At 37.2% G+C, this 19,067-nt stretch overlaps 2 protein-coding genes across 2 annotated transcripts in view; one reads left to right on the top strand and one right to left on the bottom strand.

Annotated features, from left to right (window-relative positions):
* Positions 1–14,211, bottom strand: part of LOC121727614 (cleavage and polyadenylation specificity factor subunit 1) — a 37,065-nt gene extending 22,854 nt beyond the window's left edge. Inside the window, exons 1-10 of the mRNA XM_042115539.1 lie at positions 13,897–14,211; positions 13,514–13,734; positions 12,777–12,950; positions 6,009–6,172; positions 5,389–5,528; positions 4,962–5,072; positions 3,701–3,882; positions 1,597–1,744; positions 953–1,152; positions 309–513 (exon numbers count right to left, since the gene is read on the bottom strand). Of these exons, the coding sequence (XP_041971473.1) occupies positions 309–513; positions 953–1,152; positions 1,597–1,744; positions 3,701–3,882; positions 4,962–5,072; positions 5,389–5,528; positions 6,009–6,172; positions 12,777–12,950; positions 13,514–13,734; positions 13,897–14,059 (1,708 nt within the window). The 5' untranslated portion in view covers positions 14,060–14,211. The remainder of the gene's footprint in view (positions 1–308; positions 514–952; positions 1,153–1,596; positions 1,745–3,700; positions 3,883–4,961; positions 5,073–5,388; positions 5,529–6,008; positions 6,173–12,776; positions 12,951–13,513; positions 13,735–13,896) is intronic.
* Positions 14,212–14,545: 334 nt separating this feature from the next.
* On the top strand, positions 14,546–19,063 carry LOC121727623 (MIP18 family protein galla-1). The gene is made up of 3 exons (XM_042115555.1): positions 14,546–14,747; positions 14,827–15,090; positions 18,929–19,063. The coding sequence occupies exons 1-3, from the start codon at positions 14,603–14,605 to the stop codon at positions 19,024–19,026; spliced, it is 507 nt and encodes a 168-aa protein (XP_041971489.1). The 5' UTR covers positions 14,546–14,602; the 3' UTR covers positions 19,027–19,063.
* The last annotated feature ends 4 nt before the right edge of the window (positions 19,064–19,067 follow it).

A 19,067-nucleotide genomic window follows, 5' to 3' on the forward strand; every position in this document is an offset into this window, starting at 1 on the left:
GCTCTTTGAAAAAAGTATTTTGTATCAGAAAAACTGTTTTTGTTATTTGCATGGCAACAGCCAGACATACAGACACTCTCGCATTTATAATATCAGTGTGAATTTTCTAGCCTGGCAACTCAAAAGACGTCAGTAACTGTGGTCGCACAGACCGCTGTAGCACTGTCAGCGCACCGTTTTTCCCATGGCCGCTACATGCGACTAACACGCAGCTAACTTATGCCTCTCCTCAGTATATTTTAACCTATTTTCTCACCAGGCAACCCTCAATATATTTTCTCATCTGGCAGCCCCATATACTTTCTCACCTGGCAACTCAAACGATGTCAGTAACTGCGGTCGCACAGACCGCTGTAGCACAGTGAGCGCGCCGTTTTTCCCGCGACCGCTACAAGCTACTAGCTCGAGCGCTCGCCCCTCCCCCGCGTCGCCCGTCTCCCCCTCAGCTAGAAGTTGTACTTCGCCCATGGACACCGCGCCGATTGGACAGATGTTGAGCAGGGAGTCGCATACCTAGAAAAGTTTTATATTGTGGCCATATTGTAAATTAAAATCTTAAAAGGTATATGATGCGCATTTTAATAAAGAAACATTTACGTGCCATTAACAGGCAAAACATCTACTTATCAATATTTTATAGTATCTAATTAATTATATTTTGTGCAAATAAAGAATTTTCAATTGATTATCAAATTACATTAATCAAGAGACAAATATGTAATTCAAAATTATTTTTATTATCAGATTATTTCAGATTGTAATAAAGCGTTTGACACATGAATTTATAGGAAACGTTAGAGTCTACTCAACTTAGATATATATAATAATTTGGACAGTTCATTTTCCCATTTTAGTGTTTATATTAATTTTATTTGAATCAAAGGACTTAAACCCCTCTGTTTGTAAACAGTTTCCTTGCTATCAAATAATACTTAAAATGATTATTACTAACCTCAAACACATAACTGGTGAGCTGTGTGGACGTGCGTATATCAGACCCGTACACCTCAAGCTCGTCTTTGTCGCTTATCTCTATAACGTTGGTCGCCACGCAGTCGCTTAAAGTGTCTAAGCGACGACGCTTGGCCGGCTCTGTGCTTTGGTTATTCTGTGTTTCAGCAGCCGCCTCTTTGCTTGCAGCCGCTTGTTGTTCTAGAATTGTTGAGGATCAATTTATGATTCCACAGTGGTCATTATAAGTGGAAAAAATAAAGAAATCCTTTTTTATAACTTTTTACTAAAAAAGTATTTATTATAACTTTGTACTTTTTTGGAGAGGCTTGAGCTTCATAAAGCAGTTTTGTCTTTTAATAAAATATTCTACACCAATCACTCCTTAATATCATTATATCATGTGACTTACGGCCATTCCCAATATTTGATCTATCTCTGGTTTTGCCTTACTAGAGATAGGAATAGCTCACATTAGACATTAGAGACATATATTTTATGTCAATTGTGAGCTATTCCTATCTCTAGTAAGGCAAAACCAGAGATAGATCAAATATTGGGAACGGCCGTTATACAATAGGTGTAGGTTTAGGTATAATTTATGCCAAATCTATTCATTTTGCTGCTATATAATATTATACTAACCAGCTTCAGACAAAGTGAGATCAATGGTCGCCTCCAACGGTTTGTCGACAGAGAACAGCATTCTATTCTCCCTCTCTGTCACTCGCAACAGCAACGAGTTACCGAGCCGCGAGCCCAGAAATAGGAAGTCCTCTTCTATTACACACATCTGAAAATACCAATTTAAATGAATTACAATTTCTTATCGGAGTCATAGTGACGTCTTTATTGCACGGAAATATTTTAAATAAAAATACATGTCGCTTTCGGGTACTGCCGAGGTAAAGCAGCATTTTTTATCAACCTTTGCAATGGGCATTGTCCAAAAAAAATCACATGTACTTTTTATTTTTTTTTTCGTTAAAATAGGGTATTTTAAGAATATAAATTAAATAATTTTGAAATTCATTGGCTAGTTTTTTCTCAATAAATTTTTAAAGTTTCGCTCTGACGTCATCATCGGCCGCCAATTGATCTCTGCATATGTTTTAAATTTCCTTTCAATCTTATTTATAATGGCTGGTTCGTCAAATGCAAGTTCTCATTATGTGAAAGCTGATACGAGAAGCTTACCAAAAGTTCGAAACGTAATGTTGGTCGAATTTATTGCTAATTTAACGCCATTGAAGGTCAAACAAAGGTTAAGACATAATTTCACCAACCTCTGTTTGTTAAATCCTAACAAGGCATTACTTAACGGACCTTGGAAAATTAAACTGACTGTTAAAATTAAAACGTAGTGATTATATTCTCTTTGGTTAAAATATTTATGTCCCACAGTAAAAAATTAACAGCGGATTAGTAAATGCAATGTTAAGTGAACAACGAGTGAATAAGATTCAATTCGTTCGTTCTTGTTATAAGGCGACGAAATTGCAATGTACAAGTTTAATACGACATGTTGGCTGCAATGTGTCATTTTCACCTTATTCGTATAATACGTCATCTGGTAGATAATACGACCAAATTAAAATATCACTGATCGCATACATTTGTTACACTACAATAGTTCTTTTTAATTTACCAGGTTAATAATTATTATGATCTGTCAAAGCTGAAAACATGAATCATGATACAAACTTTTATTTACTTATTTCGGTTTGGTAATTTTGATACAAATCAGTGTATTTGCAATGTCAAGGAAAATCCGGGGGCTTAATTTTTGACAAAATGAAAATAAATAATTATGCATAACATGAAAAATAATAAATTATAATACATATGTAAGGATGTGGCGAAACATGGCGGAAACACTCAAAAGTCAAAACAGATTCTTTTATTGATATTGGATATTGTCTTTGAAAGTTGTTGTTTTGACTATTATAACGGCCTGTTACGGTAACGGACCTCCCCAGCAGGAATTAAAATTTAACACCGTGTTAGGCGATTTGACATGACATTAGCGTATGGTGGAACGCTCGATAGCTCTAACAGGCCGTTAGCTGATTTAACAAGCCATTATTTATTTAACATTGCTTGATGAAACTGAGTTTAAGCGTATTTGTTCAAAAATGTAAGTAACTAATGGGTATTTTTTTCGTTTATATACAGAAAAACGATCACTGACCTTATTCCTCGAAATGTTTTTGTAATGAGCAAAATTTAAAAAAAAATGGACAATCCCCATTATAATTCGCATACGTCAAGTCGCACGCACACATCGTGCATAAGTATGGCAACGGCGCACCGACCCGTACAGCGGTGCGGCGTTGTCGGAATGGGGATGTCGATTTTTTTGTCGTTACGGAATTTCTTGATTACTGGGCCGCGTTCAAATTCCGCGATAAAAACTAAACCGTGAGCAGCTTCTTATTTCACAAAACATCAAAGGCCACCCATAAGCCTGGGCGCGCACTAGCGGCCAGGTCGCAGCGGCCATCGAAAGTATGGTGTGGCCGCTGGTCGCGTTGCGGCCAGGTGCGCGTCGTCTATGGCGGTTTCATACTAAGCTATCTATCTCGATGGCCGCTGCGGCCTGGCCGCTAGCTCGCGCCCGGGCTAAGAGTTAGAAAGTAAGATATTCTTATCTTTTTCTAAGGTTATTAAAGTTTCGACTGCGAATTTACTATTCTTATGAATTTAATCTCCATTAAAGTCTGAGGATGTCAAAGCGCTTTATACTCACACATGACGTCAGCACAGACGCAGCGGCGCGATCCAAGTGGAAGCTTCTGACGGACCGGACGGAGTCAGCTAGTAGTGTTAGCACGTAAAGCTGACCGCCGCGCAACGCAAGCGCCAGGCGAGTCTCCCCCAGTGGCGCCACCTGTGCGCCGTCTAACGTGATGCATGCGCCTTCTTGGACACCTGGCCATAAATTTATGGTTATTATTTTTAACAAAAAATTAAAACCGACTTCTAAGGTAAAAACAATAATAATATGAACTAAAAAGTATTAAATAACTCTTACTCTATAATAGTGCCTTTTTCAGAATTCGTCTAAATCTCAACTATTTCTGTACATATACTACAGTCTTCATTACTTTGAAGTCGGTACCAGTCCCAAAAGCTTCAGATATTCTGACATTGACTGAACTCACGATAAAATTAGCTGGTACCGGCTTCAAATAATGAAGACTGTAGTCTTTGTACAGAAAGAGTTATCGTTGAACATAAAAAAAAAAAGATACATACAGCCGAACGAATAACCTCCTCCTTTTTGGAAGTCGGTAAAAATAATATAAAACACACATATGGGACTCTGCAAAAATAACTGTGACAAATCAGAATGCAAATATTGAACTGAACAAATCACTGGAAGTCCCAAATCCAGCACAGCATCCCAAACATTCCAGGCAGAAGATGATTAACTACTGCTAAAACACTTAGATCGTTTTTGTTAGTCTTATAGTGCATTATATAGTAAGAATACGACAACAAGCCCTGAAGGAAGACTGTATGCTGGATCTGGCCAAGCCCACTGCAGGCAGTCAGAAACTTGGAAAGCGCCATTACGGATTGTGAGCTGTTGGTCCACTACAATCTCTTAAAATATCTTTTTATTCCCAAATCACACATTTTAAAAATGTTTCGTCTTCCTGCCAAATTTTGATATATTGATCCTTGTTAAAAATAAAAATACACGTATTTTTTCTTTTATAATCACTCAGTACTAAAATATTGAGAAATAGCTTCTGAAAGTTATCCTAAAAACACTACAATTAATGGACACGACGCGTCGCCCGCGAGCGCGCCTCCCCCCGCGTCACCCATGCTCATTTTTCCACGCCGTGAGTGACCATTCTTCAACGATTTTAAATGGGACAAAATATGTCATTAAAAAAAACACCCAATTTTTTTATTTTGTTAAATGGACTCTCCCATTTATACCTAATACCTGGAAAAAATTTGGCAGGAAGGTTTAATTGCACCCTGTATTAACTTACGTAATGGGAAGTTAGTTGTGTGCGAGGCGATACTGTTGAGTGACACTCCGTACGGCGGCACCGACTGGTTGAGGTATATGAGAGAGTTCACAGCCAAAATTAAGCAGCCACCTAAAATATAACATGAATAATTATTATTGTGGCCTAAGAAACAAGAAAACATTTACCTAGATTTAGAATAAATGAAAATGTGTAAAATATTATAGTACAAGAACATAAAATTATCAAAATCGAATAAATCTGTGGCCTAAGAAACAAAATGTTTCTTAGGCTACATTTCCATGTCAATCTAGCTTGTAACCCATTCAAAATAATGTTTCGGTTTTGCGCAATACCTAAATCACTTTGAATCGCTCAAGCAAGTGTGACCTTGCTTAGAGGGAAACATAATTGATAACATTTATAAAAACATTTACTTTAAATTTACCTAAAGGTTTCTCTATAGGCACTGCCTGTAGACAGTCAAAGGGCAGACCACCAGTGGACCAGATGACCGGGTGCACGCGCGCGCTCATATTCAGACTCACACCCGCCATTGCGCACGTATCGCTGCGTACCGCTGTGCGTCTGAAAATAACATGATATCACCTAAAGAATAGAGTTCCGCTTTTCTTTTTCTTTTTTTAATAGCCGACTGAATTTCCAAGCAGGATAGAGTTATTTTATAGAATTTAGATTCTATAAAATAACTCTATCCTGCCTCAAAAAAACTACCTTATAGTATTATATATAGCTGTGTTATATTTTTATTTATTAAGATGTGTTTAGATTTTTGCTGTAGTAGGAGTACATCATGTTTCAGTGCAGACAGATCTTTAGAACAATCATTAAGATGTGTGAAATTATTGCAATCTAGTATGAGAGTAGAGATGTCAGTACTATAATGAGTCTGCCATGAGCTGAATTCTCAAATCCAATCCTTTTCCATTTACATATTTGTAGTACACAATGTTGTGACGTTTCTAACCAAAATGTGTTACATAAATATTCTAACACACTTAAATGGTAGTTGTAGTTATGGAGATGTTTTATTTTTTAAACACTTACCCAGCAAATGTTCTGACTGGTTCATACAACAATAGTAAGGTTGGCTCATAATATCCATACAAGAATTGTATATCTAATATATTATCTATCTTCTCATCTAATTCCTTCAAAACTATCACATATGATGCTAATGTGGGAGATCTTGTTATTTGTTGTTGGGGTTGCTGAAATGAATAAAAATAATAATAATATAAATTGAACTATCCAACCTATAAAATATTTTATAGTTTCGTTTATAGAGGAAGGTGCTAATTTTGTAGTCACTCAAGCATCATGGAGACCTAGTAGGTTTTTTACATTAGGTAAAACTGATAAAAAAAATTAATAAGAGCGTTTTTTATTTTAGAGGTGGGTTCAAAAACTCAGGCCATTTTAAAGTTTTGAAAAAGAAAATATATTCAGAAAATTGCTTATTTCGGTCAGTTACTATTATATTTTAGACAACAAGGACTAAATCATTTAGTTTAGTGCAAAATAAAATCTACGAAGCTTAATTAGGAAATTTTTTTTATTTTTTTTTTTTTTTTTAAACGGGCTTTGGCCCACCACACATTCCCACCACTGTATCTCCTGTGTCGCCAGGATCGACAGCGGCATCCAACCACGAAAACCCTTTGATATGATCTCAGGGAGCCCGAGGGACATGCTAAAGCTGTCTTGGGACCCGCAACGAAATTAATCAGAAGAAAATAGGAGGAGTAGGAAGAATTCCAGATTCCCTCCCCAATATAAAGCGGGAGACAGCACAAAGTTGCAGTGACCGAAAGTCAAAGAACTGAAGGGGAGAAGCACCACGGGAATTTAACGTTAATAATAATAGTGACTACTATGCTACAGCTAAATTAATTTATTGTGTTAGACTGTTGCCAATAGTAATTGTGACAAAAACGCTTGAAGGCACGGAAGTTCCTAGCGCTGTCCACGAGATCACCGTAGTATGCGACACCAGATGTGCAGAGTAGGTTGTTTAGCATTGTAGTTCTTTCGTCCTGCCAGAGACTGCACTCCCAGAGAACATGATGAGCTGTTTGTTCAAACATGTTGCCTTCGGTCGAGCACTCGCACATGGGTGATGCTACCAGATTAAATCCGTAGAGTTTGGCCTTAAAATTTCCATGACCGGTCAGGAATTGAGAAACGCAGTGATCAATATCCATCCAATGTTTGGATAGTCGTTCACGAATATTAGGGAAAAAATTATAAAGATGTCGCCCTTTGGTGGAACAGTCCCAACGCGTCTGCCATTCGGAGATTAGGCTTTGCAAAGAGTTTTCTAAAGGTTCAAACAATCTTGCTATTTTATTTTTATCGCGAGCGCTTAAAAAGAACGGGTTGTCAATGTTTTTGTTATGATAGTACATTGTCGCACGACGCTGAATCTCAAGGTCAACGGGTAAAACTCCGGCTAACACGGGCAAGGCTTCGGTGCTTGTGGTTCTGTAAGCTTTGCACAAGAATATAAGAGCAAGACGTTGGCTTTGTAGCAACTTGCGACGAGCCGCGCCGATAGTTGCTCTGTCGGCCCACACGGGGGCCCCGTAGCAAATGCTACCAAGGTAAGTAGCAGTGTAAATTAATTTTAGGGTTTTGAATGAAAGGCCCCATGTCGAAGTAGATATTTTGGTAAAGGAGTAAAAGTTGCGTTTCGCTTTCTCACCGGTTTGAATTATATGTTCTAAAAATGTAAATTTATTTTCTAAGTAAAAACCAAGATAACAGAGCGACTGTTTGCGTTTAACGTTAATATTGTCAAGTTTAATGCTAGGGGAAGATATAAGGGAACCTTTTAAAAGAATTTGGTAAGTTTTTTGCGCGGCGAATTTCAGACGATTACGCTTACCCCAGTCAGATATTAAATTAAGACTACTGTTGGCTTTAGACTCAATTTCGGAACGCGAGTTTGCTTGAACGATAAGAAACCCGTCATCGGCGTAACCAACTAGTATACAAAGCGGTGGAAGTGGAAGACTTAACAAATCGTCGAATCCGATGTTCCATAATTTAGGCGAAATTACCGATCCTTGAGGGCAGCCGCACGTTAAATCTTTGACATGTGTACAATGTCCTAGACGAAGCTTAGTTTGACCGTTAGAAAAGTAAGAATGTATTATAGAATAAATATTGCAGTAACACCCTCGATTTTTTAGTTTTAATAGCACCATCGGCCACCAGGCATGGTCGAAGGCCCCGCAAATATCTAATGAAATAGCGACCACGTATTTAGTTTCCGACAAATTAACTATTTTTCTTACTTCTAACGCCGCGTCCACAGTCGATTTCCCGGCGGTGAAACCGAACTGGTGGCTATGGAATTTAGGGCCACCGGGTAGCAGGCGAGGTACGATGAGACGTTCTAGTAATTTACCTAAGCAAGGCAGTAACGTTATCGGACGGTAAGATTTTGGGTCGTCAGGAGGTTTGTTTCCCGCTTTAGGTATTAATTTTATGCAACCGGAACGCCAAATTTTTGGAAATATACCTTCTGCGATACATCTGTTGTAAACATATAGAATCGATGAATTGGCCGCTAAACACGCTTGCTTTATCATAATATTCGATATTTTATCCTCGCCCGCAGATTTTTTTATAGGCAAAAGGTTTACTATTTTAATAAACTCCTCCGGGGTTGGTACATCTGAGACCGGTGTATGAATGGGGTCTAACATTCTACTCCTAATGTCGCGATGGTGTTCATCATCCAAGGAGGGCTCGTCGTCTGGGATGAGAACGTTTAGATATGCCTTCGCCGTTTCCTCTAAACTACAAGTGTAAGAGTTGTTAATTTTAATATTTGAGAAAAAGTTTGGCTCATTACTACTACTGGGTTTAAGCTCGTGATATAAAGAGGACCAGGGACCCTCTTTATCCAGTCTATTCGCGGCATTCTTCAGCATATTATTTTTCGCTAATGTAACGGCAGCGCGATAACGTGACCTTGAAATGCGTAGGTTATTTAAACTAATTATGTAATTATCATCCGAACGGTCGTGGCCAGATTTACGAAGATTATTAATTTTGCGCCTGGCCCTTCTAAATTCCCGACGAAGATTAAGAAGATTACTGTTCCACCATTTACAGTTGTGAACTTTTTTAAGAGGTCTACGACCCAAGGCTACATCGGCACAGTAAACAAATGTGTTTGACATAATTTCCGCGCACTCATTGACGTTTAAATCCGGCCGAGTGAAGTCTCCGGCATGAGCGGTAATGAGGGAGCGGAATAATTTCCAATCGCCGTTCTTAACATTGTATTTATAGTCATTAGAATTGACTACGGTATCACTCGGGACCGCACGAGAAAACTCGTACACCAGTAAGCGGTGATCACTACATGACGCATCGGGAAGGACACGCCAATTCCTAATCTGGACGTACGCGCTAGATAGCGTGACGTCAATCGACGATTCGCCCGTTGGGCTACTATAGGTAGGTGGTGCATCGGGGGTGTTGTGAATATGGAGGTTAAACTCCGCAATAAAGTCTTCTACAGCGGTACGTCGGTCGCGGTCAGTGTACCTAAGCTGGCCGTGCCATAAGGGCGAGGATGCATTGACGTCGGCGCCAATAATAATTTTATTACCCGCGAGAGATTGTAATACGCGGCGAAGTTGATGTAAATGTGGACCTACGGAGTCCGAGTACTGAAAATAGCAGCTTACAACGTAAAATCTAAACTGAGAAGACGAGACCTCGGCTACCGCACAGTGCGACGTCGAAAGGTTAGTTAAGGCCGTGACTGAAAATCTAGACTGAGGTGTGTAAATACCCGCGCGAGCTAGGTTATTAATTTGTACTATCTTCGACCGTAGCGACGCGAGTTGATATTGCTCCTGTACGAGCACCAAGTCTAAATTGTAATCGGAAACCAACTTTTCTAATTCTATCGTTGCGTGCTTATTATTGTGGAGGTTTAACTGTCCTATATTTAAACTATCCATACCGAGTCGTTAAAATAAGTTGCTCCATTTTAGACTTATACGTAGGACAATCTGGGGAGCCTGTGGGGTGGTCGGTCGGTTTTTTATATCGCAAACAACTATCGCAAACCGGCTTAAAGTCGTCTTTATCTTTTTTTGGGCAGCTATCCGAGCTATGACCTTCAGCGCAATGTTTACAGCATGGCTTTGTGTCACGACAGAATTTAGCGGTGTGCCCATACTGTTGACAGTTAGCGCAGCGCACGAGTTCGACGTCATCTACAAAGCGACACATCGCCCAGTCGATAAAAAGTTTTTCTTTTGTTTCGATGAGGTGTTGACGCACTTTAGGGTCTAGTTCGATACCTATCCATTTACGGTTATTGTATTCTTTGTTTAAAATACGACGTCTTACTATTTTTGTCGAACTCATGAATTGATCTTGTGTCACATTAATTTCGCCGTTTACGTTTTGGTTGTACAGGGATAATAGAAAATTATCGTCTGTAATGTGTTGTGGAACATCTTTGATGAGGATGCGCGGGCTACGCCCCTTGGGTGTCTCGAGACGGAGGCCGGCAGATTTTAGCGCTTCGACTGACTTTAATTTTTTAACTTGCGACTCGCTCGTGAGGCGCAGAAGCACGCCCGAATTAGCTGTTTTCTTAACGCCGTGAAATTGAAAACCGTCGGCCGGGTTTATGACCTTCATCAAAGCCTGCTTGGTCTCAGTTGCCGATTTTAATTCCGCCGATTTTTCTTGCGTGGGGTAGGCTATAACACATGGGAGTGGTTTGCGTGTCTCGACGGGGGGAACCGATTTCGCGAGTTTCAGTTTGAGGGCCTCGGAATAAGAGACCGGAGTCGCCGCGGGGGCCGGTTTCACGACCTGATTAAGTTTAACGGATAGTAAATCTCGCTCCAAATTCGCGACTTTGGTTTCAAGTGACGAGTTTTTAATGGCAAGAAGAGAAACTATGGTTGTCAGTTTTTGTGTTAAGTTCATTATATCGGATTTATTGGCAAAGTTATTGCGCCTCGAGACAGTGTCGTTAGCGAATTCGTTAATTTTTCCCAAGTAGGAGGACGCTTCACGGACTAACTCGCAGTAATTAAACGAATCATCGACTGCGCTGCTTGTGTCTAATAATGAAATTACCGGGGACTGCGGTTCGTCCCTTATGGGTTGGTGACGTTTTTCGACTGGTGACACGGATGAAGGCGATAGTTGGGACAGCAAACGTTTGCCGGTTGAAGTTGGCGGGGAACGAGGTATGCCGTCCCTTCTTTCAAATGGGTTGGTATTTTTATCTGGCGGCATGTTATTATGGCTAGACATTATGCCTTGTTTTCAAAGTTAACAACAACAATAACACTATTATTTTATGACCAGCTGATCGCAAGGCCGGGCGCCCGGCGCAGCGCGCGCGGTACCGACGATACAATATTTTTACCTACCTACAATTCCTTACTGTTAAAAATGAACAAAGGAAATTACTTACCGAGTTTAAATCCAATAAAATACGGGCAAATGTGTTCAAAAACTTACAGTAAACGTAGATTACACCGTTACCTAGCTTTTTACACACACTCAGCACGCAGTTAACGATTTTAACCACCGAAAACGATTTTAATTCCCGGAGCGCACGTCAGACGATGTTAACCGTACCGAGTTCGCGGAGGGAGGAATTTAATTAGGAAAATATGAAGCTTTATTTTTAGGAGGAGGGAGGAGGGAGGAATTTAATTAGGAAAATATGAAGCTTTATTTTTTTATATTTTAAAATGTCCCTACAGGCTTACCTAACCTTTAAATCGTCTGTACTTTATACGGAAGCTTCTTCGGGGGATATACTTAACATCCTCTATCTTAATATGACAAATCTGATGAAATTTCAATATTAAAAAAAAAAATTAACCTACCACGTGAGAAATCTGATTTCTATACCATGATGACTAGACACATGTCGGAAGCATATACAAGCTTAATCTGACACACTCGATCTAGTCCCGAAATCCCCTCTTCCCCTCCCCAACTATTAAATATACGTCTATAATAAACGTCGCGCCCCACGTTGCAGACAATACGTGTTTAGAGTTTGAGTGTTAGTGTTAGTTTTTAGTATAATTGTATGTATGTTACTCTATAAGGTATTTATAATATGGGCCAAGATGCCTGAATTAAATAAATAAAAAAATATATATATTAGATATTAACTATGTGAAAATTTATTTTTACATAGTTTTACTGTTGAGCTTTTGAATGTGAATCGGCTAAGTGCGAATCGGACTCGCGCGCGAAGGGTTTTGAACCGTTATAGAGCAAACATAGGCCAAAAACTGTGTGTTTTTGTATGGGAGCCCCCCTTAGATTTTTATTTTATTTTAATACTATTATTAATGTACACATTCAACTAAGGCCTTTTTGAAAATTTCAAGTGCCTACCTGTTTCCATTTTTCCATTCCATGGGTACAGAACCCTCAAAATGAAATGACGGAATGAAGATTCTATAATTGATTAACAATTACCTTTTGACTTGGATTTTAAAACAGTAAAGTTATTGATAAGCACTAAGGGCCTGTTTCACCACTTCCTGATAATGTGACGAATAGGCTATTCACCACTTAACTTGACAGATGAAGTATGGGGAATCTGTCAAAAAAAGTTGTGAATAGCCTATTCGGTACTTTATCAGAAAGTGGTGAAACAGGCCCTAAGTGTGACATAATATGAATATTCGCTGTCATGCATAACAGTTGTTAATTCTGAGTCAAATTATGCATTGTAAATCAAGTCATAAATCTTTGTACAGCACTGAAGAACCTTCCATAACGTAAAAATATACTTACAATCTTCTTGCTATCAGAAAGAGGCTTAGCTTCAAGAGGATCACCATCTTCAGAGGTTAAGTCTTTTCTAAACGGAAGGACAGCCAATTTCTTTCCATATAGCAGCATAACTGCACATCTGAATTCAGGATCAACTCGGATCCAAGGAATATGTGGATGTGTTGTCCAGCCGCCCTGTAAAATAGAAAAGAATAGAAATGCCGTTATTTGCACACCCAATAGAAATGCAGAAACAATACAGTGACAGGTATAGTTTGAATAGCTAACAAACTAGGCCTTTACATCCGTTATGGATGATTTATATAGTATTTTTCAGAGCGAAGTAACCACTCCTCAAATACTGTAGTGCCTGGGACAAGATTTTTAAATGTCCGTATGGTTTCCCAAGCGCATACGGCATTCACGCATCATAGTCAGCCTACTCCAGAGTCCAGAGGAAAGAACTAGTCAATACGTCTGGGACCAACTATGTACGGGTTTCCTCATGATGTTCATCATCATCATCAACATCGTAACATAGGTAACAATAGCTTTAGAAAATAGGCAGTTGTTAAAAATATCTACACTTTACTCCATGACATTCAGGTCCTGTGCTAAGTATTTACAGAATTACCTTTGTTACAGTTTTTGTAATGGATAGTGTTTCTATAAAAATTACTACACTGAAATAAAATTCAGAAGAAAGTTGCGTCTTTACATTTTGTAACGATAAGTGTAAAAAATAACAACCCAATTACCTTCATATCATCTTCTTCAAAATAGTGCATGCTTAATGTAACTAAATTGTTAATTTGTGGATCATACTGCACCACTGACAGTTTGGCCTCCCTGAATGACAACAAGAGCAAATCTCTGCCAGCACTTGGGCATTTTACTGCGGCAATTGACATGACATTACCCCACAGTGTGTATGATGCGAGGCATTCCAATTTCATCTTTGGTGGGATTGGTTGACCAGCTGAAAGTCAAAGATATAATTGAAAATAAATAGGTTAGTTTTAGGGTAGCCTACATTTTATGTTAAGCTTGAGAATTGAGAGCCGAAGTATTCCTAAGCCTATTACTCTTATTAACCATTTTTAATATGTGCAAATTTTTAAAAATTAAACAGAATACATACCGGCATTGACCTCTTTCGTGTGGCCTTCAGGGACCAGTCTAAATACTTTTATGATATTGGCACCCGCGGTAACCAAACATGTTTCATCGTTATTGAAGAAACAACAGCTAACAGAGTGTTCTATCCCCGTGGCGGGGTGCGTTTGTCGGCAAATTGAAAACATGTTAACGATACTAACTTAAAGGTTATGAAACAATCAGATATGTGGCATTATATGAAAAAGTATAATTTTTATAAGTGAAAGGAACACAGAAATCACAATTTGAGTTAAGTAGGAATATAAATTTAATTGTAATTTGCAAGCTTTTATTTGGATTTTATTTTGTGTACTTGACTTCAAAATCTTCTTCTTTTTCAAACGTCAAGTGTCACTTTGATAGATTGTCCTTTTTATTAATTGCAAAACAAAATATCAAAGACTTATCATAAAGTAGGACTTTCTGAAAACATTTATTTTAAATTTATTCAGAAATAAAACAATTTTGATTTTGATTTTGATTAAAACAATTTTGATTTTGATTTTGATTTTGACTGCACTTTGCAATGTTTATTTTACTTTTTAGTTTTTACTTATGGAAACTTATCGAGTCTTGTTTGAAAAAACTTTATGGATCTTATTGCTACATCAGAAAAAATAAATTTATTCCAACATGGCCGACAGATTCTGCGTGTCGTAAAAAGTGTCAGTTTTTGTTTTTACTACGATATGATATCGTTTTTCTCTAAACTTTCATTAAAGCAAACTGATAAGCCGCCAGAGGAGATCGAGAAACCAGCTTACATGGACAAAAGTGCATCCTTACAGGAGCTCGGGTACAAAGATGATAACGACTTGAGAGAAACAATTTACGGTTTGTTTTAAGCTATTTCTTGTGGGTTCCAAGACTTCCGAGAAAGTTCGTGAGTCTAATCAGTGTTGTGGTGTTCTAGACTTTTTGCGGACCATTCGAGATCCCGAGAAGCCCAGCACGTTAGAGGACTTGAAGGTGATATATGAGGAAGGAATTTTTGTGAAAGAGCCTACCGCGGACAACGTCCCAGTGCTTCGGGTAGAATACAACCCCACGGTCCCTCACTGTTCCCTCGCCACCCTCATCGGGCTCTGCATCAGGATAAAGATACAGAGGTCACTCCATCATCCTGTGAAACTGGATATTTTTATCAAGAAAGGGGCTCATACAACTGAAGATGAAAGTAAGTAAATATTGTTTTTTAATGACTTTTGCTCTTGTTGCATTCAGTACTATTGTAATTTAGATTTGAATTGAATGGAATATAATATATTATGTAGTTACTTACATTCATACACATTGTTTTAATTGCTAATCTGATAAAAATAGTACTGTATCTAACAATGAAATTCCTAACAAAGAAAAATATTTATCAACAATGTGTACTAATGATAAGAAACCTTAAAAGTACTTATAACAATTTGTTAGGCTTTATTTAAGAATTAGATAAATTAGATAAACAAATTTTAAAAATAATAATATAGTACTTCATTGTTAGAAATCAAGTTTAATTGTGCCAAATGTGCAAACTTGAATCATTACTATATAACCATACTACATGCAATTAATATCATACTACTTTAAATAAGGAAATAAATAAAAATATATTATAATACATTTGGAGTCATTCTTGTGCTAACAAAACATTCCATAAGCTATTTTTAAATCAGCATAACACATGATAGTTATCTCTGCATTCATTTATTGCTTGAAAGGTCAAAAGTCTCAACGCCAGTGATAGCCTCGACAAGGACATAAAATAACAGCTGTTTTTCTGCAACTGCCTGAAAAATATGCCTGAAGTAGAAGACACTTAAGTGTGAAAAAAATAATGGAAGGGTATTTTTGAGCCCTTTGAAATTAATAAAAAATGTTTGAACTAATTTAGATTTAATTTTGAATGGCAATACTCTTTGAGCCCTGGGAAAGGAATGATCCCTTTTGTGTTTTGTGTTGCCCCTTACACTAAAATCTACTTATCAAGAGATTTTAGTGCAAGTTTTATCTATGAAAAATATAACTTTATTTGAGCAATGAATTTGCAACCAAAATATGATAAATGTTTCATATCTATTATTTGGCTTGCATTAGACTATTATTCTGACTACCTAAATTACACATTTGTATGTAACTAATTTGTGATTTAAATGCATTTAAATAATCATATTAATAAACAAACAACTTTATAATCTATATTATTTAATTGTATTGTGTAATCATTAAGTCATTAATAATATTATAATGTTCTTTCACCTTGGTAACATTGAGCGAATAAAACAAAATACTTTTACGATCTGAGAACTAAAAAATATGTTATTTGTTACATAACCACACATGACTAAACATATACAAAAAGTAAAAAATGTACTATGCATATTATCAGTGTGATAAACACTTGAGCTCGGTGTGTTATTGTAGTCTGCCTCTGTAATAACATAGATTGGTATGTGAAGGTTATGCAAAAATAACAAAACATGACATCTTAAACATTTTTTTTCATATCCATTTCAATTCCTGAATATTCATTATTGAAAATCTAAGCTTTTAAACTATGTTCTTCAAGTTCAATTCTTTAGGCCACAAATATTTTCTTACAAAGTTATTTGAACTGTACACTGGAAAATCCCTGATTGAATCATGTTAAAATTATTCCTATTGTTTGATGCATTTTGCATCCTTTAGTTTAAATTCAGTCAAGAAACTTTTTTGGTTGCATTTATTAAACTGAAGACACAGCTATGCTTGGATTGTATTAAAAAAAAGTAAAACATAAGGAACTCATTATTGCTTAGTTTCTCAGAGATTAGACCTAGCTAGTTAGCTTTACCCACACAACCCATACAATATACATGTATGTATATTGTATACGTACGTACATACATTCGTACTTAGGATTTACTTGCATATGCATAGAAAAAAAGTTTTAACTGTTATATTATGTGTTTAGTGTTATTAGTTATTGTGTATGAATGAGGTATAAAAGGTTTTAACTAGGCAGCAGTGTATAGAAGATAAAATAAACGTAAATTTTCCTGGCAAGTGTGAATTAAAAACATGTTACCTACACAGGTATGCTGCCCCAAGCTGAAATCCTGGGTACATGGGCGTACCCAGGATTTCAGCTTGGGGCAGCAGTATATAAGTTGTTACTAACATTAAGGGCCTTACCTACGGATATTCCGTAATTTACCGTATTTAAAGCCTTATAAACTCATAATTTGAAAGGTACAAAGTTATAATAAAATACAGCAATAATCTTCAGTATATCAACATTCCTTTCCCTGTTTTAAATTTTCTATTTTTGTTTATTATCCTCATAATATCAGCTTCCAAAGTAAAGCCAATTTATTAAAATTCAAGCATACATTCAGCATCTCCTTAGTATTTACAAATTACTTTTATTTGAAACACACGCCAATAGATCGACAATATCATAAATTACATATTCCTCATTTTAATTTTTTTAGGACAATTTTGAACTAAGTTAAGTAAAAAAATAGGGTTTTGGTGCGATCTCGGCAACGCGGCAAATGTTTGGCCAAGGTCGTTTGTTCGGTCGGGGACGGCCTTAGGCTTAAGCAATCATTCTTCAATTTGTAATTTTTATTTTCTATGTATTCTGCAACTATTTTTTGTATTGTCAACAGATCTAGTACAACACGACCTTATTGCTAGGCAACTAGATTGAAAATTATATAACAGAATTGGCAACTGCACACATACACATCTTGTTTTTAGCACAATAATATTCTATATCAATATAACCTATGAACATTCGGGTCATAATGTATCACTATTGTGTTACGCAAAATATGCATGTGTAGTGGTCCTATCACAGTTTCAATTAACATGACACCATATCCAGATAGTAGACACTAGAGACACTACAAAATGAATTTAACACATTGTTGTTACTTGTTTAACAAATTGAAAAATGGTAGCTAGTTGCACTGTGCACTAAATGTACTGAATTGTTTATAAACAAGCTATTAGAGTAAACAAGATGAAGAGATAATATAAAGGTTGAACCTATCAAATGATAACAGCTTCGTATGACTTCATAGTCGATCTTCCATGTATGCTAAATGTGAGTCTTTGTAAATTCTCGCCACGAGGACGTAAAAAAGACTAAGGTCCAATTTCATCAACGTCTGTTAAAGTTAATGCTCGAATTAGTATCACGTTACCTCTCTTGTTTTTCATGCTAATGAAAGAGAAGACGTCATGTTAACAAGCCATACTAACAGACGTTAGTGAAATTGGGTCTTAATTTTGTCACTACGGGTCCTGTTTTAAATTCTAATCCTAATACGAATTCTAGTTAACATTCTCACGAGCCATAAGTGACAAAAACTAACACTCACTCTGGTCGAGCTGCTACCAGAGGCGAGCTACCGACGTAGATTATGCCGACTGCATGCCGTACAATTATACGGGGCCCGGGGCGAAGTTAGCAAAAAATATATATTTTTTTTAAATTTTTTCCACAAATATTATTTACCAAGTAAATAGGCACCCTTCCTAAGGGGGGCCCCAAACAACTTTTTATATAGGAACTCCGCTTAGGCACGCTATGCTTCTGGCTGCTACAAAGTTAGTAGCAAATACTATTACCTAGCTAGTTGATTTAAATACCTTTATGACTCATTAGCATTATAGTATATCTGTTTATTCAAAATGTCAATTAGTTTCCGCTCTTCCGTCCGTCCGTCCGTCCGTCCTCCGTCTTTGACCCCTGCGCAGGCGCCGCGGTACTAGACAATAAACTCGTTATAGCTTTGCAGTAGTAAACAGAATACTTAGCGAGGTACATAATTACTATATAATAACTAGCCTCTACTTATACCACGAGCTGTCGGACATGCCTTCTCTTTCAGAAATATGAAAAATAAAAGAGATGATGTGATATACTAGTTATGCTATCTGCTAGTATCTACTTAAACTGGCGCTAATGGATCTTATATATTTCAGCAGCTAGAAGTTTATTATTTGCAATAATATAGAATTTTCTCTTGTTTCAGTCAACAAACAAATCAACGACAAAGAGAGAATTGCTGCCGCTATGGAGAATCCCAATCTAAGAAACCTTGTCGAGAACTGTATCGCCGAAGAAGAGTAAACTTTAGCTAGATTAGACGTAGTTTTCGTTTGTATAGTTGT

This window comes from Aricia agestis, chromosome 6, assembly GCF_905147365.1.
Source record: "Aricia agestis chromosome 6, ilAriAges1.1, whole genome shotgun sequence".
In the NCBI taxonomy this organism is placed as follows: domain Eukaryota; kingdom Metazoa; phylum Arthropoda; class Insecta; order Lepidoptera; family Lycaenidae; genus Aricia; species Aricia agestis.